The 27,986-nt window shown below is 41.9% G+C and overlaps 1 protein-coding gene across 1 annotated transcript in view; it reads left to right on the forward strand.

Moving 5' to 3' along the window:
* Positions 1 to 21,790, forward strand: part of USP6NL (USP6 N-terminal like) — a 176,064-nt gene extending 154,274 nt beyond the window's left edge. Inside the window, exon 15 of the mRNA XM_026478631.4 lies at positions 19,262 to 21,790. Within this exon, the coding sequence (XP_026334416.1) occupies positions 19,262 to 20,667 (1,406 nt within the window). The 3' untranslated portion in view covers positions 20,668 to 21,790. The remainder of the gene's footprint in view (positions 1 to 19,261) is intronic.
* Positions 21,791 to 27,986: the final 6,196 nt, after the last annotated feature.

A 27,986-nucleotide genomic window follows, 5' to 3' on the forward strand; every position in this document is an offset into this window, starting at 1 on the left:
CTCAGATGGCTTAGCCACATAGTCCAGACACCATGGGTCCCACTTGCACACCACCTAATTCTTTCTTCTCCTTGAGGAATTCCGCAGCTTTCCACCCAGGAGGATTGGACTTTTGCATTTTTTTTTGGCCTTTTACTTTCACCTTTTACCTTTAAAGATCTCGGAACATGATGGAATCCTGTGTTCCTTTGTTTTTTATCTGGGAGGACCATAAACCTTTTTTTTTTTTTAAAGATTATTTTTGTGTGCACGAGAGAGGGAGAGAGAGAACACGCACACGAGTGGAGGGGGGTTGTGCAAGGGAGAAGCAGGCTTCCCGCTGAGCAGGGAGCCCCATGTGGGACTCAATCCCGGGCTCTGGCATCATGACCTGAGCTGAAGGCAGATGCTTCAGCGACTGAGCCACCCAGGCGCCCATGGAAGGACCATAAATCTTACATTAAGAGACATTATTTTAATTTTGAATAGGTTTCATGCTCGTTCTGCCATCAGTATTAGTAGTAGTAGCTTATAGATGAGGGAACTCGGGCTCCGAGGTTAAGCACTGCCCAAGGTCCCACCCTGGTGACCAGGCCTGATGGCCAAGCCATCACTATATCTTATGGCAGACTGGCTGCCGCCACTCAGGGCCCCTCTGCCGTGCCATGCGCTCCCACTTCTTTGTCTTGGAATATGCTTCTCCCCCGTGGACTCCCTGAACAATTCTCCAGGTTCCGCTGTCCTCATCCATTCTTTTTTTTTTTTTTTTTTTTTAAGATTTTATTTATTTAGTTGACAGAGACAGCCAGCGAAAGAGGGAACACAGCAGGGGGAGTGGGAGAGGAAGAAGCAGGCTCATAGCGGAGGAGCCTGATGTGGGGCTCGATCCCAGAACGCCGGGATCATGCCCTGAGCTGAAGGCAGACACTTAACGACTGCGCCACCCAGGCGCCCCCTCTGTCCTCATCCATTCTGTTTCAGTTTTCATGACTTGGCTTAAGCAGCATCGCCTCCTTCTGAAGCCTTGTCAGCCAGTCGCAGCCTCCCAAACCACAGAGCTCGATACCCGGGATTTTGTACGTGACGCGCACCCCGTGCGTGCTCACAGTGCTTTGCTGCTCATGTGCGCTTGACTTCCGTGTCGCACAGTGAGTCTTGAGGACGGTGACCATGTTTTCATGCCACCAGCACTACTTCAGTGCCTGCCGTATAATAGACATTCAGTCAATATTTTTTAATGAACTAAGGAAGTTTTTAATCTGTTTTTTAGGTAATACGGGCTACAAAAGGTTAGCTAGTATGAGGCAGTTTTTCGAGGTAATGCAACTATTTTGTATCCTGATTACATACACAAAGGAATCAGCTGTATTGTTTGTCAGTTAAAAAAAGAAAACTGTCCCACTTTTTGAGGGTTTAGGTGGATTTTCACTTTTATTTGGTTATATAATAGAAATCGATATTACAGGTGCTCAACAGTTTTTTACATATATATGTGTGAATTGAAACACTAGGAAACACAAAGTGCAGATTTTAAAAATTAAGTTATTTCAAGGTTGCCGGGGCGGCAGTCAGTTGAGTGTCTGACTCTTGGTTTTGGCTCAGGTTAGCTCTCTGCTATGGACTGAATGTCAGGGTCGTGAGATTGAGCCCTGCATAGGGCTCTGTGCTCAGCGGGGTGTCTGCTTGAGACTTTCTCTCCCTCTCCCTCTGCTCTTCCCCATGCTCATGTGCTCTTGCTCTCTTTAAAATAATCAATCTTAAAAAAAGTTAATTCACAAACATCTATTGATTGAATTTATGTGGCACTAAATAGATTTATAATAGATTTATAAATGTGTTTAATAATTCTCTCCTTTCTGTTTCCCCCGTCTTTTCAAGTTTTGTCTGATGAGAAAAAGAGTCAAGCCTATGAACTAACTACAGTAATTAAAGAACACCTTTTTTTTTTTTTAGTAGCATAGCTGTAAATACAGCAAACTATTTCACTATAGAAAGGAGGTATGATTATTGAAGGCTATAATCATCCTTGAGTTGTATTTTCTGGCTAATGGTACTTTAAACAGAAATAAAGCCATTTGATTTTTCAGATATAAACTTGAAATCACTGATTTTTTTGACAGTATTTTCAAACTCAGTTGGACCTAATATTTGATCTGGAAAGGATTAAGATGACTCCCAGAATAATTTTCCTGACAACAACCCCCTCCATTTCTTACTGAAAACTGTTATAATAGTCAGAGTACATATATTCTGTTGTTGAAATTCAGAAGTAGGTTGTTGCTCACAAGAGAGAGTGCTGAGAGCACTTTGCTGTGATTCCATGTCTCCTGGTGGGTGCCCAAAGCTGATGATGTCAAAGCGGAGACCATTGACTTGCAAGACTTGTACTTTAGTGTAGTGTCCACAGGGTGGCAGCAGAGACCTGAGCAAGGTCAAAGATGGGCAAACCTGAAGGAATTTGAGGGATTCTCCCGTTCTGGTTTTGGTTTTGGTTTTGGTTTTGGTTTTGGTTTTGGTTTTGGTTTGGTTTGGTTTGGTTTTAGGGGTGGCTAGAGTATTCTTTTTATTGGCTTTTTTTTTTAAAGAAAAAAATGTTTTTAAAAAAACAACTAATTATCTCTTTTGCTTTTATTAAAATATATCAAGTTGGCAGTGGCATAAAAATACCATTTTTGATGGAACCCTGGTAAAAAAATATCATTAATGTGGTGTTTTCACAAAGGTGTCACTGCTATATATGATAGGAATTGTGGTGCTTTCCTACCCTTTAAGAGTAGGGCAGTAATTCTTTTAGACACCCCTGTTTTCAAGGGGAAGAAGAGAAATTGCAGGCATGGAGTTTATAGTGGGGTGAGCACGAACAGTATTGTGGCTGCTGAAGAGTTCAGAGTGCAAGTACGGAAAATAAATGTTAATACATACTGCCTGTGTATAGCCATCTGTTTTGACATCAGTTATGCTCGAATCTTAACGTTACCCTTGATCATTTGGGGCAAAAGGAGATAGGTACCCCTAACAAAGCCAAGTTCGGCAGTGTTTATGTGTATGTGTGTGCGGGGGTTCAAGTAGGTTAAGGTGGGTTTAAGGATTGTACAAGAATGTTTAATGCTTGTTTGGATCACTTTTGTGGGAAAGGGGCAAAGAATAGTTACTAGCATGTGAAAGTATTATCGGTGGTGGTATTTGTCCTTCGTGAGGGGTCTGCACAGTCTGTCTTCAGCTCAGTGAAGGTTGACTAGTTCATTTGCAGGCAGGCATTGCCTTTCCACCAAGTCAAGTAGAGTTTTCTTCCAGATTTCGTAATTACCGAGGTCAGATCGCCGTGGCACACAGTCCTTGAGTTTGGGTATTGCTGTTGGAGTGAAGCAGTCTCTGCCCTGCCCAGTGTTTGTGAAACTCCAGCAAGTCCCCGCTCAAACATGAGCGCCTCCAGGAAGGGGGACGCTGCTCCACTCCTCCATTCCCTGTGGCCGCCTCCACTTTCTGCCCTTGTGCTCCCCTTCCTTCTCTTTCTGGTCCTCCCTGTCGTTCACCATCCTCCTCTCTCCCCTGCTTTCTCTCCTCACCTCTTCTTTCCTCTTTTCTTCTCCGGTCACTTCTTTCTGCCCCTTCTCATCCCCCCTCCCCTTGAGAGAGATAGCCCTCCTCCGCGAAGCCCTTGTTGCCCACATTGTTCTGAGGCCCGAGGACCTGCGCTGAGATGCGGGCAACGGGTGTGTGCGCACACGCAGTTTGGTCAGTGTTGGCTTACTGAGAATTTTACACCAGTTAGAGATGTTTGGTCAGTTATGGGAATAACTCGAACATGACCTCATCCCACCGTGTCCTCACCCAGCCAGTATTTATGGAAGGTAGATGCTGCTGCCAAGACCCCGAGCCATGTGTTACTTCCAGCTATCAGTCGTTGGCACGCGCCCAGGTCACAGGTCACTACAGAAAGGAGGAATGACCAGACACCGTTGTAAATTAAGCACCTCCCAGTCTGCAGTCTGGCCTGGCACCTGTGAATATCCTGGCCCTCTGTAGTCTCATCTGCATTATTATCTTTAAAATTGGGATGAATTGGGTTTTTTAAGCCCCTACATTTTGGAAGGTTCTTATATCTATTCTACTGCCTCTTTCAAATAGTTTTATCTTCTTCCATGCTTATGGAAAATCTCTTTGGGGGCAGAGAGGCTGTATCCTCTAAATGCCTTTGTACATTTGAGGTATTCACCCTGTACCTGCTACAGGGCCCTAGTACCTAATGAGAGATTGACATTTAGAAATTAATGAAATGCAGTGTCATTTTGTCTGCACAGGATTTTTTTCCCCCTCTAAACCCTGCTACATCTAGTTTCTTAGCATAGATCTTGGGTATTTATAACCATTATGTTTCTGTGGTGGTCATATGGACAGTGTGTCCTTACTCTAACTCATACTAATTACATACAAACGAATGGACATTTTGTCACCACCTCACTTGTAATTCCGTGACTATCTGAGATACTAGAGGTTGGGATATGAAAGAAGTCACTTTAAGTAGGTTATTGTCTACTAGGGAAAAGGGACAGGTGTTTGGGCTACCATGAGGAAGCTTGGAGATGCTACTTTTCTGGTATTTTACAACAGTCACAATTTTTTTCCCCAGTGTGGATTTGGGCCTCTTGCCCATTCAGTAAATAACATGTTAAAGTTTTCTTTTAATTCTACGATGTGTAGATGTGCAAAACATTAATGTCCCTTCCTTAGAAAACTTGCTGTATTGACTTGAACATAAAGTGGTGTTGAATGTAAGGTGAAGGAACGCCTGGGTGGCTCAGTTGGTTAAGCGTCCACCTTCGGCTCAGCTCATGATCCCAGGGTCCCAGGATCGAGCCCCACATTGGGCTCCCTGCTCAGCAGGAAGCCTGCTTCTCCCTCTCCCTGGGGCTCCCCCTGCTTGTGCTCACTCTCTGTCAAATAAATAAATAAAGTCTTGAAAAAAATAAACGTAAGGTGAATACTTTTCTTACCCTTTATATTGAAAAATTTAATCTCCCATGTATGTATGTATGACACATACCTTTCCATTTTGTTTCATGTGTGAATTACCACCTTGGTCGCTCCATTGCCGTTTTCTCAATCTTCTTATTCCTTCTCTTGAGATATATATGCCATATATCTGTAATCTTACATTTTTACTCTGTGTCCTGTTAGTCTTCATTGATAAGTGCTTTTTATGTAACTAAAGGATTTCAGGATGGAAGTCTGTAGGTACTGGAATACGGCCTTATTTTCCCCAGAGATGCTCCATTTTCTCTCATAGTCCTTTTTTCTCCCCACTTCCTTCCTTCCACCTCCCCCAAGTTTTTTGTTTTGTTTGTTTTTTGTTGGTTTGTTTAATCTTTCCACTGGATTGGTCCCTTAGTAAGCCCTTTCTACTCTGGTTCAGTTAGTGCAAACCTGGAATCTTGCTTAGATTCTGGGTTACACACTTACAAAGATGCCCTCTTGTGTCCATCATTCTCAGTAAGTCAGTCTAGCTGAATGTCTATGGAAAATGCTATGGAAGCCAACCCAAGATTGGCCATCCCTAGCAATACCGTGGCGAACACGGCATAGAAAATGGCATATAGGAATCTGCAAAGTAATGGAACTCTTGTTACTATGGATCCGTTAACTGCCTGTGTCTACCTTCCACATTTGTTCTGTTCAGTTCTCTTTTTGATGTGGTTATGTAAAATAAATTTTAATTACTGTAGTTGGTTTCATTACATTGTCGACATTGAAAATATGCTAGGACCATAAAAGCAGATGATTATAAATAATGAAATATGTGATTTTTAACTAGCAGAAAAAGGCAGTCCATAAAATTTGTGTTTAGTACAGCAAATCAGTTTTGAGATTGAGGATGTAGACTCTAGGGTAATATCTTCGTTTGGGCTGCTGTAATGGAAATACCACAGATTGAGTGGCTTTAACAACAGAGAAGTATTTTCTCATAATTCTGGAGGCTGGGAAGTCCAAGATCAAAGTGTTGGCAAGATTGGTTTCTTCTCTCCTTGGCGTTAGCTGGGCATCTTCCTACATGGTCTTCCCTCTATATACCTGTCTGTGACTGTAATCTCTTCTTAGAAGGACGTCAGCCATATCGGATAAGAGGCCCACTCCAGTGACCTCGTTTAACCTTAATTACCTCTGTAAAGGCCTTATCTCCAAATGCTGGCATGTTCTGAGGGATTTGGGGTTAGGGCTTCAACACATGAATTCTGAGGGAACAAGTTCAGCCCATACAACAGTGAGGTAATTTTTAGGCACAGACTTTGCTGAAGAAGAGAAAACACAAATCTGTCCTCTGGTGGGTGAATTAAACCCTGCTCTCGTGCCCATCCCACCTCAGAGGACGCAGAGCTTACAGCTCTTCACTGGGGCAAACACATGCTGGGCACTGCCCACCGCCTCACACGTGTGAGTCAGGCTCAGACTCTCCCTCTCTCTACGTGTCACCTGTCTGGTGTGTTTGGAAAGGTGTGATGACAGAAGGAGAAGGGTTGTCCCCCACCCGGCCCAGAGCTCCCTGTCTGACCGCTACTCCTCCAGTCGGGGCGTGCCCCCTGCTCTGCCAGGGGCCACTCCTCACTCCACTGTCGACCACAACTGGGAGGAACCCATGGGCTGCAGTCCTTGTGGTGCAATATGCCTACTTTTCTAGAAACCTTTGCAGAGGGGGCGGTAAAACAAGGCAGATCACACCTCTCTTTGTGGCCCCATCCACTGCCCCACTCTGAAGAGGGGTGAGGGACACTAATCCCATTATGAGGGCTCTACCTTCTTGATCTAATTACTGCCCAAACCCCATCTCCAAATACCGTATTACATTGGGCAATTCCAGTATATGAATTTTGGGTGGGGGACACAAACATTCGGTCCATAGCAGAGAGCTAACCTTTGAAAAACCTAATTACAGGTGAATCTGGTTTTCCTGGGTTATGAATCGATAGAGATGGAAACCCTGAAGGCAGGATGTAAGCCTCCGCAGTGCAGGCTGAGAAGCCCTGGAAGCTTTCCCCCGTAGACAGGTGTTCCGGGCAGGACCCATGCATGCGGGTTGCAGTACCCGTTCATTCTGAAGTCTGGTGTTGTTGTTGTTGTTGTTATTGTTGTTGTTGTGTAATCCTGCTACGGAGAACGTGTTCAACATCTACGGTTTTTTGTTTTTTTTTTTTTTTAAGATTTAATTTATTTATTTGACAGAGAGACAGCCAGCGAGAGCGGGAACACAAGCAGGGGGAGTGGGAGAGGAAGAAGCAGGCTCATAGTGGAGAAGCCTGATGCGGGGCTTGATCCCAGGACTCCGGGATCACGCCCTGAGCCAAAGGCAGACACTTAATGACTGAGCCACCCAGGCGCTCGAACATCTTCGGTTATTGCCCACGAACCGCAGTGCTGGCGGCTCCGCGCCGGCTGCTGACAGCCACTGGAGTGGTGGAGGAGGGGAGCAGCTTAACGGGCTCAGCGGGAGAGTCTCTACAACTAATCCAATTTGGTCCCCGTAACAGCACATCTCGCAGGCAGGAATTAACCACTCTCTGGGTGCCACTGCTTTCCTTTGCTCTTTAATGGTTATGGTTTTCCTCAGGCTCCCACTCACCCACCTGGAAAGGGCATAGTGGTGATGGGCTGATATTTTTATCTGATGGAATATCAACCAGCCATTGAATTAGTCACTCAGGTTACTGCGTTGTGCCCCTAGAAAATTGTCCGAGTGGGGACCCAGAGGAAATTCGTAAGTTCAGTTTTTCTTTTATATAGGTATTTATATCTTCTTGATAATGTGTTTGTTGGTGTCATCTGCCTACAGGAAGAAGGAATTCCTGTATTTATCTGGGACACGATGGTAACTACTTGTAGAGCTGGCGAAAGCATTTTTGGGGACACAGATTTTATTTTTGTTGTTAGATTTTAACCCAATAGGCTAAATAAATAACTCCTTGTGAGTATTCTTTTTTTTTTTTTTGGGGTCACCGTTTTTTTTTTTTTTATGTTTTTTTATTATGTTAGTCACCATACAGTACATCCCCGGTTTCTGACGTAAAGTTCGATGATTCTTTAGTTGCGTATAACAATGCACCATGCAATATGTGCCCTCCTTACTACCCATCACCAGTCTATCCCATTCCCCCACCCCCCTCCACTCTGAAGCCCTCAGTTTGTTTCTCAGAGTCCATAGTCTCTCATGCTTCATTCCCCCTTCTGATTACCCCCCTTTCTTTATCCCTTTCTTCCCGTACCGATCTTCCTAGTTCTTATGTTCCATAGATGAGAGAAATCATATGATAATTGTCTTTCTCTGCTTGACTTATTTCACTTAGCATTATCTCCTCCAGTGCCGTCCATGTTGCAGCAAATGTTGAGAACTCATTCTTTCTGATAGCTGAGTAATATTCCATTGTATATATGGACCACAACTTTTTAATCTAGTCATCTGTTGAAGGGCATCTCGGTTCCTTCCATGATTTAGCTATTGTGGACATTGCTGCTATGAACATTGGGGTGCATATGGCCCTTCTCTTCACTACATCTGTATCTTTGGGGTAAATACCCAGTAGTGCAATGGCTGGGTCATAGGGTAGCTCAATTTTTAACTTTTTAAGGGACCTCCACGCTGTTTTCCAGAGTGGCTGTACCAACTTGCATTCCCACCAGCAATGTAGGAGGGATCCCCTTTCTCCACACCCTCTCCAGCAATTGTTGTTTCTTGCCTTGTCAATTTTTGCCATTCTAACTGGCGTAAGGTGGTGTCTCACTGTGGTTTTGATTTGAATTTCCCTGATGGCTAATGATTTTGAACATTTTTTCATGTGTCTGTTAGCCATTTGTATGTCCTCATTGGAAAAGCGTCTGTTCATATCTTCTGCCCATTTTACGATTTGTTTATTTGTTTCTCGCGTATTGAGTTTGAGAAGTTCTTTGTAGATCTTGGATACCAGTCTTTTATCTGTAGCATCATTTGCAAATATATTCTCCCATTCCATGGGCTGCCTCTTAGTTTTTTTGATTGTTTCCTTGGCTGTGCATTAGCTTTTTATCTTGATGTAGTCCCACATGTTCATTTTATCTTTTGTTTCTCTTGCCTTCGGAGATGTGTCATTAAAAGGTTGCTTTGGCCGATGTCCTAGAGGTTGTTGCCTATGTTGTCCTCCAGGATTTTGATGGATTCCTGTCTCACATTGAGGTCTTTTGTCCATTTGGAGTTTATCTTTGTGTATGGTGTGAGAGAGTGGTCAAGTTTCATTCTTTTGCATGTAGCTGTCCAATTTTCCCAGCACCATTTATTGAAGAGACTGTCTTTTTTCCACTGGATATTTTTTCCTGCTTTATCAAAGATTAGTTGCCCAAAGAGCCGAGGGCCCATTTCTGGGTTCTCTATTCTGTTCCATTGGTCTATGTGTCTGTTTTTGTGTCTTTGTGATCACAGCTTTGTAGTACAGCTCGAAATCCGGCATTGTGATGCCCCCAGCTTTGTTTTTCCTTTTCAGCAGTTCTTTGGCGATTCAGGGCCTTTTCTGGTTCCATACAAATTTAAGGACTATTTGTTCCATTTCTTTGAAAAATGTCATCGGTATTTTGATCGGGATAGCATTGAAAGTGTAGATTGCTCTGGTAGCATGGACATTTTAACTATGTTAATTCTTCTGATCCATGAGCATGGAATATTTTTCCATCTTTTTGTGTCTTCCTCAATGTCTTTCAAGAGTGATTTATAGTTTCTAGAATATAGATCCTTTACGTCTCTGGCTAAGTTAATTCCAAGGTAACGTATGGTTTTTGGTGCTATTGTAAATGGGATGGATTCCGTAATTTCTCTTTCTTCAGTTTCATTATTCATGTATAGAAATGCAACTGATTTCTGAGCATTGATTTTGTATCCCGCCACATTACTAAATTGCTCTGTAACTTCTAATAGTTTGGGAGTGGCTTCTTTTGGGTTTTCCATATAGAGTATCATGTCATCTGCAAAGAGAGACATTTCACTTCTTCTTTGCCAATTTGGATACCTCTTATCCATTTTTATTGTCTGATTGCTGTTGCAAGGACTTCTAGTACTATGTTGAATAATAGTGGTGAGAGTGGGCATCCTTGTCGTGCTCCTGATCTTAAGGGAAAGGCTTCCAGCTTTTCCCCATTGAGAATGATATTTGCTGTAGGCTTTTCATAGATGGTTTTTATGAGATTGAGGAATGTACCCCTCAATCCCTACACTCTGAAGGGTTTTAATCAGGAAAGGATACTGTATTTTGTCAAATGCTTTTTCTGCATCTATTGAGAGAATCATATGATTTTTGAATTTTTCTTTCTGGATAAAATCTAAGACCCCGATCGATTTGCAAATGTTGAACCACACTTGCATCCCAGGGATGAATCCCACTTGGTCATGACGGATAATCCTTTTAATGTACTGTTGGATTCTATTAGCCAGGATCTTGTTGAGGATTTTGGCGTCCATATTCATTAGGGAAATCGGTCTGTAATTCTCCTTTTTGATGGGGTCTTTGCCTGGTTTGGGGATCAAGGTAATATTGGCCTCATAGAATGAGTTTGGTAGCTTTCCTTCTGTTTCTATTTTTTGAAATAGCTTTAGGAGAATAGGTATTATTTCTTCTTTGAATGTTTTGTAGAATTCCCCAGGAAAACTGTCCGGGCCTGGAGTTTTGTTATTTGGAAGGTTGTTTATCACTGACTCAATCTCTTCATAATTAATTGGCCTGTTTAAAAAATCAGTTTCTTCCAGTTTCAGTCTTGGTAGTTTATAGGTTTCCAGGAAGGCCTCCATCTCTTCCAGATTGCTGAATTTATTGGCATAAAGCTGTTGATAAAAGTTTCTAATAATCCTTCCAATTTCATTGGTGTTTGTTGTGACCTCTCCTTTTTCATTCATAATTTTATTAATTTGGGTCCTTTCTCTATTCTTTTGGATAAGTCTTGCCAGTGGTCTGTCAACTTTATGGATTCTCTCAAAGAACCAGCTTCTAGTTCTGTTGATCTGCTCTACTGTACTCCTGGTTTCTAATTCATTGATTTCTGCCCTAATCTTGGTCAGCTGCTTCCTCGTGCGTGGATTAGGCCTGTCCCTCTGTTGCTGTTCCAGCTTCTTGAGGTGAGAATATAAAAACTGCATTTTAGATTTTTCTATTCTTCTTAGTGAGGCTTGGATGGCTATGTATTTCCCCCTTAGGACTGCCTTTGCAGTATCCCATAGGTTTTGGACCATTGTGTTTTCATTCTCGTTGGTCTCCATAAATTGTTTAAATTGATTTTTGATTTCCTGGTTTATTGAGTCGTTCCTGAGCAGGATGGTTCTTAGTCTTCAAGTGTTTGAGTTTCTTCCAAATTTTTCCTTGTGGTTGAGTTCCAATTTCACAGCGTTGTGGTCTGAGAATATGCAGGGAATAATTTCAGTCTTTTGATATCGGTTGAGACCTGTTTTGTGTCCCAGAACATGGTCTATTCTTGAGAATGTTCCATGGGCATTAGAATAGAATAAGTATTCTTTGGTTCTGGGGTGTAGTGTTCTATATATATCTATGAGGTCCAACTCGTCGAGTATGGCATTCAAAGCCCTTGTTTCTTTGTTGATTTTTTGCATGGGTGTTCTGTCTATTTCTGATAGTGGAGTGTTGAGGTCCCCTACTATTAACGTATTTTTATCTGTATGTCTCTTTATTGTGGTTAAGAGTTGGCTTGTGTATCTTGCTGCTCCCCTGTTGGGGGCATAGATATTTATAATTGTCATATCCACTTGTTGGATACATCCTTTAAGAATAATATAGTGCCCTTCTGTGTCTCTAACTATAGTCTTTAGTTTAAAATCCAATCTGACTCATATGAGAATTGCTACCCCAGCTTTCTTTTAAGGTCCATTGGCGTGAAAGATGGTATTCCATCCCTTTACTTTCAGTCTGGATATATCTTTAGGTTCAAAATGAGTCTCTCGTAGACAGCAAATGGATGGGTCATGTCTTTTCATCCAATCTGCAAACCTGTGGCATTTTATGGCAGCATTTAGGCCATTTACATTGAGACTGATTATTGAGAGATATGATTTTAATGATGCCATGTTGCCAGTAAAGTCTTTCTTTCTATAGATTGTGACTTTCTGTTCTGTACCACTCTTGGGCCGTTTTACTTTTATAGAACCCCCCTTAATATCTCCTGTAGGGCTGGTTTCGTGGTTACAAAATTGGTTAATGACTGGCGATTCTGGAAGGTCTTTATTTCACCATCAATTCTGAATGACAGCCTTGCTGGCTAAAGGATCCTTAGCTGCATGTTTTTCTCTGAAAGAGCTTTAAAAATGCTCCCCCAACCCTTTCTCTTATTCCAGGTCTGTGTAGACAGGTCTGACGTAATTCTGATACCTTTGCCTTGGTACGTGAGAAATTTCTTTGCCCTGGCTGCTTTCAATACTGTATCCTTGCATCTAATATTTGCGAATTGCACTATGACGTGACGTGGCGTAGGTTTGTCGTGGTTGAGCTTGGGAGGGGTCCTCTCTGCCTCTTGGACACGAATGTTTGTTTCCCTTGCTAGATTAGGGAAATTTTCAGCTAAAATTTGTTCAAATATCTCTTCTAGACCTCTGTTTTTCTCCACCCCCTTGGGGATGCCGATGATTCTGACATTGGAACGTTTCATTGAGTCAGTAATCTCCCGTAACCTACATTCCTGAGCGTGGATTTTTTTTGAGTCCAGATTCTATTTTAGCTTTTTCTTCTACTAACCCATCCTCCAATTCGCTGATACATTCTTCTGCCTCATTCACCTTGGCCGTCAGAGCCTCTAGTTTTGACTGCATTTGGCTCATAGAATTTTTAAATTCTGCCAAATTCACTCTCATTTCTGCCCTTAGAGATTCTATATTCTCATTTACATTTTCGTTAATACTTTTTTTCAAGTCTACACATCATCTTGACCATTGTTACTCTGAATTCCATTTCTGATAATTTGGTTATATCCATATCCATTAGTTCTGTGGCAGAGGCCACAGACTCATTGTCTTTTCTTTGCTGGGGGGGATTTCTCCTTCTCATCATTCTGATGAGGAGAGGTTGCGGGGTTGTCCAGAGCCCAAATTATTGACCGGGACCCAGGCTGTGCGCCCTTGTTTTATAGGGATCTAGGGATGTGGGCTTCTTGATTTTTCAGCCTGCCTTCTGGGGGAGGGCCCTGCCACGCCGATACTCAGGCAACCCTGTTTAGGTAGAGTCTCCGTGTCCCCTGCGAGGGGGGATGGGGATGGGCACCCTGTGAGCCGGTATTTCCAGGGTTTTGTTCTCTGGTGGCTTTCCCTGGTGGTTTGCTGTGCCTCTTCTGAGAGTCAGAGCAGCAGTGGCCGAATCTCAGCCTGTCTCAGAACAGAGGGATCACGGACCGTTCTCCACTGATGTTCTGGCCACTTTAACTCCGTTTCTGTTGGTGCTGCTCAACCCTGCAGTGTCCCGGGATGTGCGCCCCACACCCGGTGTCCCAGCCCTCACTTCCAGGGCCGGCGCGTCTCTGTCCTTTGTGTTTCTAAAGCTGCCAGCCGCCCTGCACGCGCTCCGGGAGCTCCCGGTCTCAGTCTGGTTCCAGTGAGCGCACCGGGATTCCGGTCTTCCGAGAGATGCCTGGTGGTGCGCTCCCCACTCACGGTCTCAGTCCGCTCTCTCGCGGGTGCCGTCCGCGAGTCTGCCCGCTCCCCCGTGTAGGTGGCTACCGGTTCCCGGTGCCCGAACGCGGCGGCCCTCTCCCCCTTCTGTTTATCTTCTGATATCTGTGCGCGTTTTCACGGTTTCCCGCTTCGTACCTCAATACTCAGCCCTGGAGATGTTCGTTTGTAGAGATCCAGATGCATCTTCCTGCGTCTCAGGCTGATTCCGTGAATGTTCAGGCTGGTCTGGTACCTATCCAGCTCAACTCAGGGGACCAGCTGAAAAAGGGGTCCCCTACTCCTCCGCCATCTTAACTCCCCTCCCCTTCTGAATATTCTTGACTCAGGCTGCATCCGAGTCCCCTTCTTGACCTTGTTTCCTGAGGCCGGTGAGACGCCGCACTGGAATCGCCTCAGACCATTGCACAGATGGTATTCGTAAACACGGACGACTTTCCAAGTCTGGGTTATCACTTAAAATATCACGTCTGGATACCATGAAATGTCTTTTTTATAAAAAGGTAGAAGAACAGGAGCATCTGGGTGGCTCAGTCCGTTAAGTGTCTCCCTTTGGCTCAGGTCATGTTCTCAGGGTCCTGGGATTGAGCCCCGCATCAGGCTCCCCTGCTGAGCAGGAAGTCTGCTTCTCCCTCTGCCTGCTGCCACCCCTGCTGATGCGCGCGCGCTCTCTCTCTCTCTCTCTCAAATAAATAAATAAAATCTTAAAAAAAAAAAAAAGATACAAGAAAAATATTGGTTGCACCCTCTGTCACTAGTGCCGTCTTCGAGCCCAGAGGGCCCCTTTGCTCTGCTCATCCTCGCAGCCCACCCCTAGCGCGTGAGCAAGTGTGTGGACCCGACCTTACAGTATATGCAAGAAGCAGCCCCTTCTCATGACTTCCATCCAGAGGGCTCTGGAATCAGCTCTGGGTTTGAACTGTGCATCTGCCACTTACCAGCTAGGAGCCCCCATGCAGGTTCACTTCTGCCTCGGTTCCCTCCTCTCTAGAATGGGAGTCACAATGGTGACCTAAGTTATATGCCTAATGCTAAATGCTGTATGTGCAGCTTTTTGAGTGGTGGCTGCCGCGTGGTAAGTGCATAATGAGTATTAGCTATTGCTGTTTACTATTATCACCATTAATTATTACATAATCGAAGTCCGACCCACCAAGGTGAACTTGGTAAGATAGGTATCAGATGAGGTTACTTTCCTGCTGAAAAGCCCTCAGTAGTTTGCAGTTAACTCAGAAAGAAATTCAGAATCCATACCATAGTCTTCAAGGCCCTGTGTGATGTGATTTTTCTGTTCCTCCGGCCTCGTCCCGGGCTGTTCTCTGCCAGTCTCCCACTCAAGGCACAGGACGCCTTTGCTCTTGCGGAAACTCTACCCTGCTCAGTCCTGCCCCACCCCACGTCACTTTAATTGTCTTCTCCTGGTGCTGACTATCTTCCTAGCTCTGCACACCCAGCATACATGCTCCATGAGGTCAGGGAATTCATCCTTTGTGTCCTCTCTGGATGGCCAGCACCCTGAGCAGGGCCTGCTACATAGTATTTGCTTGATACATATGTATTGATGGGTACATGAGCAAAACAAACTGTAATTGCCAGTTCACTGTGTGTGCTTTCAAATGTGCATCAAAAGTATTTCTGGAGTTTAGTGAATGTGGCATAAATGGCAGAACTGGAGTAAAATCAGTGGGTCCTGGTTCTCATTCAGTATCTGCTACGGAAGATCACACGGCTGCTCTGAGACGCTGCTTCCCACCTCTAAAATACAGGCAGAACTAGATCTCGAACCTCAGACTCTGAGCAGCTGCCCAACTGAGGGAGGAGGAAGAAGGGGTGACTTTCCGCTTTCATCAGTGCAGCTGTGTTTATATTTTCTTTATATATTGGGGCTTCATATGAAATTCGGTTTGAAAAAATAAGGAGTCTGCTTTTAAAAAGTTTAAAAACTATTGGATTAGAAAAGCACAAAGATTGGGGCCCTGGGGTGGCTCAGTAGGTTGAGCATCCGACTGTTGGTCTCAGCCCAGGTCTTGATCTCAGGGTCGTGGGATCAGACCCTGCATTGGGTTACACGCCCAGCCCATCGTGGAGCCTACTTAAGAATAGAGCACAAAGGTCATATTTTAGCTTAATAATTCTGATTCTGGTAGCTTAACTCTTTAAAGGTTATTGTTTCTTCATCATTCTCTGTTCTCCACCCCACCAAAGAAAAGTTCACTGATTATTTCTTTTAAAATATCTTAGAAGTATGATGTGAGTAAATAACAAAATTATCATCATCAAGACTGTGAGCTACATGAAAATAAGACAATGTCTGTTTGCTCACGTCTCGTGGATGCGTCACTTAGCACAGGGCCTAAAGCCGAGCTCACTCAGTAAATATTGTAGATGGATGGATGGCTAGATATATGAAGAGAGCAACAACATATTAAGTGAGAATAGATTATTTTGTAATATGTGAAAAACATATTTTAAACCATGGAATGTTTACAAATGAAGTCTGTTGGTTTTCCAGGATGATATTTATTGGATATCTACATTATAATCATCTTCATTTTTAAAATTTTTTTAAAGATTTTTTATTTATTTATTTGACAGAGAGACAGACAGCGAGAAAGGGAACACAAGCAGGAGGAGTGGGAGAGGAAGAAGCAGGCTTCCAGCAGAGGAGCCTGATGTGGGGCTCGATCCCATAACGCCGGGATCACGCCCTGAGCCTAAGGCAGACGCTTAATGACTGCGCTACCCAGGCGCCCCCATTTTTAAATTTTTTTAAACTCTTTGAAGTTTTGTATTTTAATTCCAGTAGAGTTAACATATAGTGTTATATTAGTTTCAGGTGCACAATATAGTGATTCAGCAGTTCTATATATTACTCAGTGGTCATCATGATGAATGTGCTCTTAATCCCCTTCACACATACCCCACCCACCTCCGGTCTCGCAACCATCGGTTTGTTCTCTGTAGTTAAGACTCTGTTTTGGTTTGTCTCTTTTTTTTCCCTTTGCTGCTTTGTTTCCTTAAATTCCACATATTAGTGAAATTGTATGGTATTTGTCTTTCTCTGACTTACTTCACTTAGCATCATACTCTAGCTCCATCCACGTTGTTACAAATGGCAAAATTTCATTTTTTATGGCTAATATTCCATTGTATATGTATACTATCACGTCTTCTTTATTCATTTATCAATGGATATTTGGACTGCTTCCATATCTTAGTTATTGTAAGTAATGCTGCAGTAAACATACGGGTGCATGTATCCCTTCGAATTAGTGGTTTTGTATTTTGGGGGCAAATCCCCAATAGTGCAATTACTGGATCTTAGGGTCATTCTACTTTTAACTTTTTGAGGAACCTCCATACTGTTTTTTACAGTGGCTGCACCGATTTGCATTCCCACCAACAGTGTATGAGGGTTCCTTTTTTCCCCACATCCTCACCAACACTTACTGTTTGTTGTGTTTCGTTTTAGCTTTTCTGACAGGTGTGAGGTAATAATCTCATTGTAGTTTTGATTTGCATTTCCTTGATGATGCGTGATGTTAAACATCTTTTCATGTGTCTGTTGACCATCTGGATGAAATGTCTGTGTCTTCTGCCCATTTTTAAATTGGATTATTTCTTTTTGGGTGTTGAGTTGAATAAGTTCTTCATATATTTTGGATATTAACCCTTTATCTGATATGTCATTTGCAAATATCTTCTCCCATTCCTTTGGTTGCCTTTTACTTTTGTTGATTGTTTCCTTCGCTATGCACAAGTTTTTTATTTTGATGTAGTCCCAATAGTTTATTTTTGCTTTTGTATCCGGTATCTAGAAAAATGTTACTATGGCTGATGTTAGAGACATTACTTCCTATGCTCTCTTCTAGGATTTTTATGGTTTTAGGTCTCACATTTAGGTATTTAATCCATTTTGAGTTTATTTTTGTGTATGGTGTACGAAAGTTGTCCAGATTCATTCTTTTCCATGTAGCTGTCCCATTTTCCCAGCACCGTTTGTTGAAGAGACCATCTTTTTCCCATTGCATATACTTTCCTGCTTTGTTGAAGACTAATTGACCATATAATTGTAGGTTTATTTCTCAGCTCTCTATTCTGTTCCGTTTCTCTGTGTGTCTGTTTTTGTGCCAGTACCATACTGTCTTGATCACTGTAGCTTTGTAATAGAACTTGAAGTCTGGAATTGTGATACCTCGAGTTTTGTTTTTTTTTCAAGATTGCTTTGGCTCTTCAGGGTCTTCTGTGGTTCCATACAAGTTTTAGGATTGTTTGTTCTAGTTCTGTGAAAAATGTTGTTGGTATTTTGATAGGGACTGAATTAAATGTGTAGATTGCTTTGGGCAGTGTAAACATTTTAACAATATTTGTTCTTCCAGTCCATGAGCATGGAATATCTTTCCATTTCTTTGTGTCATCTTCAATTTCTTTCATCAGTGTTTTGTAGTTTTTAGAGTACAGGTCTTTCACCTCTTTGGTTAAGTTTATTCCTAGGTATTTTATTCTTTTGGTGCTATTGTAAATGGGATTATTTCTTAATTTCTCTTTCTGCTGCTTCATTATTAGTATATAGAAGTGCAACAGATTTCTGTACATTGATTTTGTATCCTGTAACTTTACTGAATTCATTTATTAATTCTAGTAGCTTTTTGGTGGAGTCTTTAGGGTTTTCTATATATAGTATCATGTCATCTGCAAATAGTGACAGTTTTACTTCTTCCTTGCCAATTTGGATGCCCTTTATTCCTTTTTCTTGTCTGATTGCTGTGGCTAGGATTTCCAGTACTGTGTTGAGTAAAAGTTGTGAGAGTGGACATCCTAAACCTTTAGTTTACTAAAAGGCCAATTTATTGCACCTTCCTTTAATTCTTCATTAATTTTCTGATGTTAGTTATGCACATATGAAAGTAAAAGTTTCTGGTATGATTTTCTTTCTTTTTCTTTTTTAATTCTTTTTTTATTTAATTTTTTGCATTTGAAGTAGGATCCTTTTAGAGTGATTAATTTTGAAAGATAGTATGATTTCTTTTTATCCTGAAGTTATACTCTTGGTGGGTACTTGACATAATAATTATAGATACAATAATAATAAGCTGTTTTGGGACAACTTTGAGACTACAGTTGGTCATTACTGCATTTTCAATTTAGCAGACCCGCTAAAAGTTGATAGGAGAGGTTTTACTGAGATTTCAAAACCATTTTGGTTGACGTAGATTAAAGCAAAAGTAATGTAATAGTAAGACATTGAACTTCTGATCTGCATGATTGTTTTAGTAATAAAAATGAAAATATCAGCTTTGTGTTCCTGAAAAAACACATAACAATATATCTTAAGAAAACATAAGAATCACATGTGATATAACTATATAAACCTTACTCATAAGTTCATAAAATATTTCCACCTGCATGCTGTCTAATAAGATTTTGAGTTTTGCTGTGTTTTAGTATCAGTCTCTAAAAAATGCTTCTTCCAAACCCCTAAAATTCTGTGGCGTATATGTATGTGTATGAGTGCACATATGAGAAGCATGCAGTTGTTCATGATGTGGTTCTTGTATTTGATACTGTTTACTCCTGTATCTATGTTACTTATGAAGCTATCTTTCCCTTTAGGTAAAGAGGATGAATATCCAAAGAAACCTTTGGGACAGCTTCCACCTGAATCTGCTTGCATTAGTCACCTGAGCAATGGACAAAGTGTGGGCAGGTCGAGTCCCCATATGAGCAGCAGAAGAGAAAGTGGCTCATCACCTCACAAAAAACATGAGCGTTCCCCTCACCATCAGAGTAGAATTGGTACACCAGAACGCGTCAGGGCCCCAAGACGGAAATCAGACGATGAAGACAGTAAAAAGCTTAAAGATGAAGCAGATCTTCAAAGAAAACTTCCATCGGGTCCACAAGACAGTTCCAGGCAATATAATCATGCAGCTGCTAACCAAAATAGCAATGCCACTTCAAATACCAGGAAGGAATTTGTGCCCAAATGGAATAAACCATCAGATACTTCGGCTGTTGAAAAAACTGCCAAATATGCCATCGAAGGCAAAAGTAGGTCCGCACACCCCACACTTACAGTCACCATGCCAAGTTCTGCTGATACTCGGGTGTCAAACGTAACGCAGAAGATGAAGGTTTTGGATGCCGATGAAGGGAAACGGGGCTCTAATGCGTCCCAGTATGATAACGTCCCTGAAAATGACAACAGCGCTTCTATTGAAGAGGCCCTAGAAAGAGCCTACTCCCAAAGTCCAAGGAACGTGGTTTACTCTCACAGCCCCAGGAAGCATGTGGAGCCAAATTCTAGTCCATCGAGAGTATCGAACAAGTTTACTTTTAAAGTGCAGCCTGCAGGTTATGCAAAATACCCATCTCCTTTAGATGGGGAAGATCGCAGGACAGTGCGCCCTCCATCCTACAGTAACCCCCCTGTTTACCATGGAAATTCTCCCAAACACGTCCCTAGTGTTAACAGCAGCTTTGCATCTCCACAGTTTACCCATGGGACTCAGGTGAATCCCCCCCGGAGACCTTATGGTTCTTCTCTTTCAATCGATATCTCTCCAGAGAAATCTTACAGCCGCCCCCTCCCTATTGTGCTGCCCTCCAGCCGCATAGAAGTTCTTCCTGTTGACACTGGTGCCGGGGGGTATTCAGGCAATTCGGGGTCACCAAAGAATGGACAGTTCATCATTCCTCCAGTGGATTATCTGCCAGATAACAGAAAGTGGTCGGAAGTCAGTTACACATACAGAGCCGAGACTCACGGACAGCTGTGGACTCAGGATGCTAATCGTGGCCACTTGAGCAATTTACCAAAATATTCCGCCTTTCAGCATGTTCCCTTTCAGGACCATAGCCTCCCGGTAGTTTCAGTAGATAGTCCAGTGCGATACAGAACTTCCCCCGGTTTAGAAGATGCCAGTTCGTCTGGGTATCAATATTCAGGGCCCTCGCCGCCAGTGTATCACTACAGAAATCGGGATGGACTTTCTATTCAAGAATCAGTATTGCTGTGAGAATTTATCTATACTTGGTAAAGACAAGAGAATAGAAACCATTTGGAACCTACATTGCTATGTTTATAATTGCCAAAGCAGTATTTTATACTATTATAAACATCCTGCACAATTCCAGTGTATGCTAGTGATAAGAATATATAGGAGCGTTCTTCCCCATGTAGATGCTGCTGACGATGAGCATTTTCAAACTGCATCATCACCGAACCTGTTAAGAAGAAGTTAACATGGAAACATAGCAATAGCATTTAGGGACACACGCATAATGATAATTCAGACTTAGTGCCATTTATATCTTTCTTCAAAACCTGAGTTTTGCGCCATTAGCCCATCCTATTTTGAGTAACGTTACAAAGCACTGAAAAACTGTGTAGAATAGATATTTTTAAGGTTATAAGTAGTGTGTGTGTCTTTCAGTAGATACCAAAAGGCTTCCATGCACACACATTTGAACACAGAACTAAAGAAATGTTTTAAAAAATTAATTTTAATCTACATCCATGGAATAATTTACTATTCTTCCTTTCCTTAACTTGTCTGTCATCCGAGTCCCCCCCCTTATGTTTTCACCCAGGTCCTAGAGTGTCGTTGGGGTTTGCCCTGACCTCCTTCAGCTTCCTGCAGTTGTGGCCATTTTCTTTCCTTCTGAAAATTAAAGATGCTGGAAAGAAAGGCTCACCACTTAATGGTGCTTAAACACCAGGGCACTTGGAGTGAGTTTATGGCCAAAGGCGGGGCGCTGCCCGTCGCCCAAGCTCAGTTTGAGAGCAGTTTTAGTGCGTTTGTGCCCTTTGTTCTGGTCTGAGTCTTGCAAAGCTCAGAGCAGAACGTTCCTTGCCAGATGCAGAGGCAGTGCTGCCGTCCTGGATGCCAGCAGGAGAGGCTGCACGTTGCTGTCTTCAAGCACTCACACGGGGCAGCCGAACAGACTCCTTGGAAATCCAGTTGAAAGCAGGATTAACAATATGGTTACTTCTTGCTTCTGCCCCTTAAATTCCTGCAGGACCCGGGCTGTTCATTTACATGAGCTTTTTCGGGCAGTCTTTGTTTTAAGGTGGTAATCAGTGGATGTTGCTGCACTTAGGCCATTAAATTATCATTGTGTAAGCTTGTAAAAAAAAAATGATCCTAATTATTAGTAGGAGTCTAAGGTTTTAATCTTTAAAAAAAAATAGTGTGACTTTCATACTTTCAAAAATCTCCTTTTTTTCTTTTGCAGTGAAAACAAATTCAGGTTCATGGTTAAAAAATTAGCAGTGTCTTTTAAAATAGTCTATTACACTACAATTACCAAAACATGGGGACAGTTGTGGGCACCCCCAGAAAATCTGAGTTTGTGTTTAATTGGAGAGCTGGTGGTCAGCACACTTTCCTCGTGTTTGAACAAGGACGAGAGTAGAAAACCTAACATCGAGGGCTCTTCTTGTTGCAAGTTGGGGCTTTAAACTTTCAAGGTACCGAAGTATGTCTTTTCAAATGAGAGGAACATTTGTTTAGCTAGTGAATGTGACAATATTTTTATGTATATAATGAGTCTAATGTAATTTTAATCAAGTTGGTAATGATGTTATTAAACAGCAAAACAAATGGCAGGGTGTTCTCAGCTCAGCTCCGCGCTGAAGCGCACACAAAATCCCGCTCTCCCTGGGCTCTTGATTCAGATCGTGTGGAGGCTTAGAAAGAAATGTAGATAAAACATGTGGCTGAGGATATTAATTCCAATTTTTAAACCATGATTCTGTGACTTGTAATAAACCAAGCTGTGTAATTTAGGTTATGATAGCAGCATCTGAGCTGCTCCAAAATCTATATGTCAACAGTGGTAAATACTGTAGATTTCTATATATATATATATATATATATATATATACACACATATATATATATATGCAAAATATATATACACACACTATTTTCTTATGTCATCTATGACATTTTTATCTGTATACTTTTTTTGATGTGATTGTTTTTAACATGCTCAAAGTAATTAAGTTTATTTTGTTTTGTGTCTTTCATGTGCTTTTTTTCCATCTGGCAGAAGTGCTCTGCGTCTCTGATAATTCTAAAGCTAATTTTCTTCTAATTGCGGAGATACTGCTCAGTGTTTGCCTACATGACTTTATGTATTTGTCACAGTTGTGTATTAACTGCTCTATTAATTTCCAGGAGTACTGGGTTTAGAACTGCATCACCTTTCCTTTGTTTCATCCGCCATTATTAATAGCAATAAGGTATTTGCCGTCTTCCCCACTATAAAATGTAGCTCTCTGTTAGTGTTTCGAGTAGGAAAATTTAATTTGAACTTATTTTGCCACCATACAATCTTAGTCTTTCAAATTTATCTTTTAATAAAAGATAAATAATGGGATGATAAAAGTTGAAGTAGTACTAGTAAAGTGGGTTAGCTGGAATCACGAAGCTGTACTTGGTGCGGATCCTCGTGGAGCGGGGACTGATGTTACTGCGTAGCTGCACGCGCTCTGAATGCCGTTATTCACTCTCTTCACGGCAGTCTTGCCTCACACAATAAGCACTTTGGTGTGGTTTTTGTTGTTTTAATATTGAGTTTGAAAAGTTAAAGAGACCACACCCACAGTCTCCAAGGGTTTTAGAACTTTGACTCTTTCAGGTACTTATGTTTTTTTGCTTGTTTGTTTGTTTGTTTTTTTACCAGATTTTTAAAAAATAGCTTTTTAAAGCTGAGAGAGAGAGATATACATAAATGTAAAGTCAGGTATCAAAGTGTTGTAGGGGAAGAAAATAAATTATTTTCCTTCCACCCTGCTGGGTTCTCCAGCCAGGCCCTGTAAACTGGTCTGACGAAAGCAGATCAACGAGAGAAAAACAGAAGCTTATTAGCAGGTGCATCCTGCATTCACATGGTGCTCAGTCTTCAGTAACTCAGAGGAGGGCTGGACTTGGGGTCTGTGCCCCTAACTTAGCAGGGAGAGGGAGGAGGGGAGAGGCACTTATGGGAAAACAAGAGGCTATTTGCAAAGACGAGTGGGGCCTTAGGAGAAGTGATGGGCGGTGTGATAGTGCGTGGCAGTGTCCAGGTGTGGTGGCTGGAGAGGGCAGAGCTGCCCGGGGAGGGGATTTATGACAGCTGAATTTTGGGGGGAGGCTCTGCTTTCAGGCAGAAAAGCAATTTCAGGAACTCATGTCTTCGGCTCAAAATTGTTCTTATGCCAAAGAATGGTGTATTTTGGGGTGATGTGCCCTGATCCCCCTCAGAGGCAATGATAGAATGTTTCCTGAAAGAATTGAAAAAAGATTGAATAGGACATTTCAGGAGAAGAAAAATAGATGTTTACGGGATATGGTGTGATTGCTTAAACTTTTTTCATTTTAAGGAGATTCTAATACTAAATTTTATGTCATACTCAGTGTAATTTTACAGTGAAGTTTCGTATTTGTCATTTCAGATCTCTCCCTCAGGGCCCATTGAAATGCAAGCACAGAAACAGTACCTCTTCAATACTTGCTGAGATCTCCTTTCATTTCCATGATTAGAGAAAAACATGCCATGCCCACAAATAGGGATTTATTCACAGAGGACTTACAGCTCAATCTTCTGGAAATACTGTTACTCTCAGTTATCTTTCCGACTCACACCTTTATTTTTAGTATGCATTTGATTGTGTTAATTACAGTTTGGGGATCTTTTTTTGTTTGTCCTATAATTATTTTTAAATGTCCCTCTGTAATATGGATATTAATGCTTATCGATCAGGTGGTTTTAATAAGCCAGACTTTATTTTTTCAGGGACCCACGGTAGTGAGAAAAAGAAAGGATTCCACTTAACATTTATTTATGAAATGTACTTTCAGAAGGATTTTCAGTTATCCATAAATCTAAGCATAATTGCCACCATTTTACACGTAAGAACAATGAGGCATAAAGGAACAAATTTTAGATTTCATAGGAGTGCTTCTCAACGCTTGCCACTCCCTAGAATTATCTGGGGAACTTAACAAAAAATGTTCTTCTTGGTTTCTACGTTAGGCCACTTAAATCAGAATCTCCAGGGTGAAACCCAGGCATCAGGTAATTGTATTTTTTTCTGCATTCAGTCAGCAAAACTCTTTAAAAAAAAAAAATCCCTCTAAATGTGATTTTGGTTGTCTTACGTTCCCCTATGAACTGTCTCAAAAATTCTTAATAGATCAATTTCAGAGTTTAGAAACTCTGATTTCAGGTAAGTAGGAAAAATTCCATTGGAAGGTTTCATGTTACCAGCCATCTCTGTAAATTTTGAAGAACTACTGACAGTTGTGGAAAGTATAAATAGCTTCAAATGGAAGGTGGCATGACCCTGTGCCTTCTCTCATTACTGCTTACAATAGTGCCTGAAACTAGGTAGAGCCTTACTAAGGTTTCCATTTTCCTGGACAACGTCTGTCATTTTCCTTAAGTGACATGCTAAAAATAGGTCTAAGCTATTTGCAAACCTAAGTGTGTTTTCCCTATGTGAGCTGCTGAGAAAATGTGCATAGTTTGGTGATTTAGCCAGCCAGGCAGCATTTTATTGAGCACCTACAGTATGCTAGTTGTCTTAGGGACTGTGCTAAGCTCATGCTTCAAGGTGGGAGACGTGTTCTTTAAGCTGTGTGCCTCAGTTCAGTATTGGAGACGTGCACAGGTGATGATTACAGGCATAGGAAGGCCACAGCTCAGGAGGGTCAGTGGAGGCTGGTGGGGGAGTTGCCTCCATTGCTGAGCCTGAGGATTAGTAGAGCAGATAGATGAAGGGAAGGGAGGGGCGGGACATGGCTGCCGAGGGCATGTGGCGTGAGCACCTGCGTGGTACCTAAGGGGACGTTTGCCGCTGTGGTGTGTGTGTGTGCGGCGGGTGGAGTGGAGTGTTCCACAGAGAGACCAGATGACAGGGGCCTTCCATGCCGTAGAACTAGATCCCCGAAGCCGATTTTCTATGGCATATTCACATTTCCTGTGTGGTCTCTAGAGGCTGTGTGGGAGGGAGCAAGCCTGGAGGACGTTAGGAAGACTGCAGCAAGGGTTCTATCCAAAAGGTGGTACAGACTGTAAGGCAAGCAGTTTCAGAGAAAAGGTGATTGATCTGAGAACTAATTACTAAGAAAAGTTGGCCCAACTTGATAATTGTTTGAATGTCATCATTATAATCATAATAAGAAAAATAGTGAACGTTACTGGGTGCTTGCTATGTGTCTGGCTCTGTGCTGAAGCGTTTAACCTGCATTAACTCATTTAATTCTCGTAATAACTCTCTGAGGGACGTACCCTCTAAGTCCCTGTTCACCTGGGACAACAGCTGGTTGAGGTAACTCGCCCACGGGACACAGTCAGCCCGTCATGGAGCCAGGACTTCAGTCCACGCAGTCTGAATCTAGAGCCTCTGTTTCCCCCCCAGCCCAGCAGTTTTAAGAAGCTATCATTTATCTGCCATAAAACTCACCCATATTAGCATACACATCAAGAATTTTTTAGTAAATTTACACAGTTGTACAACCATTATAGCAACCAATTTTAGAACTTTTCCATCACCTCCAAAAGATCTCTTGTACCGATTTGCAGTCAGTCTCCATTCCTGCCCCAAGCCTCAGGAAACCACAAAGCTACTCTCTCTCTCTCTCTCTGGTTTGCCTTTTCTGGACATTTCATATACATGGGATCAGACAGTCTGGCTTTTTGCATCTGACTTCCTTTACACTTAGCATAATGGTTCTGAGGTTCATCCTATGTTGTAGCGTGTATTAGTAATTCCTTTTTATTGCTGAATAGTGTTCCATTGCGTGACTATACCACATTTTGTTCATTCACCAGTTGTAGACATGTGGATTGTTTTCATATTCTGCTCTGACCATTTGTGTACAAGTCTTTGTGTGGACATGTTTTCATTTCCCTTGGGCTCTTGCTGGCTTTTATGGTAAGTTTATGTTTGACTTCTTAAGAAAGTGCCAGGCTCTTTCCCAAAGTGTCTGCACCATTTTAGATCCCCATCAGCATCGTATGAGGGTTCGAATTTCTCCACATCCTCACCAACACTTGTTATTTTCTATTTTTTTATTACAGCCACTCTAGTGATATCTCCTTGTGGCTTTGATTTGCATTTCTTTAGTTGCCAATGATGGTGAACACCTTTTCATGTGTTTATGGGCCATTCATGTATCTTCTTCAGGGAAATGTCTGTTCAGATCCTTTGCTCACTTTTAAATTGGGTTGTTTTCTTATTAAATAGTAAGAGTTCTTAATATATTCTGGATACAAGTCCTTTATAAGACATGATTTGCAAATATTTTCTCCCAGTCTGTCTTACAGTGTCTTTTGTGGTGCAAATGTTTTTAATTTTAATGAAGTACAGTTTTTTCAGTTTTTTTTCTTTGTGAATCATGCTTTTAGTATTGTATCTGTCCACCTAACCCAAGGTCACAATGGATTTTCTCCTGTTTTATTCTTATTAGAAGTTTTATAGTTTTAGCTCTTACATATGGGTTTATGAGCCATTTTGAATGAATTTTTGTGTATGGTGTGAGGTAAGGACCTAAATTCATGTGGATATCATGTGTTACAAAAAAGACTATGCTTTCTGCATTTGAATTGGGGACCTTGGTATGTCTGTTAAAACTCATTTGACCATATTTATAAGTGTTTAAGGTTTTAAATCAGAAAGTGTACATCCTTCAACTTTTGTTCTTTTTCAAATGGTTTTGGCTGTCCTGGGGCCTTTGCATTTCTAAATATATTTTAAGACCAGCTTGTCATTGTCTGGGGGGGAAAAAAGGAAGAAGAAAAAGAAAAGAAGACACTCCTGGGTTTTTTGATAGGTGTTACTTTGAATCCATGGATCCATTTGGGAAGAAATGCCATCTTAACAACGTTGAGTCTTCCAATCCGTAAACATAGTCTCTACATTTATTTTAATCTTCTTTAATTGCTCTCAGCAACATTTTGTAGTTTTAGTATGTCTTGCACTTCTTTTGTTAAAATTATTCCCAAGTATTTTATTTTTCTTGCTCTTGTGAATGCGTTGTTTTCTTCGGAGACCGCGTGCTTCATCATTCTTACTGCCGAGGGGAGAGCGAGTGATAAGGTTGAGTTTTGTGCTGCCCAGGTTGGGTGGTAGGCTAGATCGTGGGGCCACCATCTGATAGACAGAACTCAGAAGATGGAGCAGGCTGAGGTTTAGTGAGAAAATGACATGTTTTGACATGTAGAATTTGAGGAATAGGGGGTTGACAGATGGTGTTGTCTGACAGACAGCTGACCGTTCCAGAGAGATTTGGGACTTGCTTGCCAGCACGTAGGAGGTAAAAGCTGTGAGAGAGTTCTTGTCTAG

Source organism: Ursus arctos, unplaced genomic scaffold, assembly GCF_023065955.2.
Source record: "Ursus arctos isolate Adak ecotype North America unplaced genomic scaffold, UrsArc2.0 scaffold_30, whole genome shotgun sequence".
Classification (NCBI taxonomy): domain Eukaryota; kingdom Metazoa; phylum Chordata; class Mammalia; order Carnivora; family Ursidae; genus Ursus; species Ursus arctos.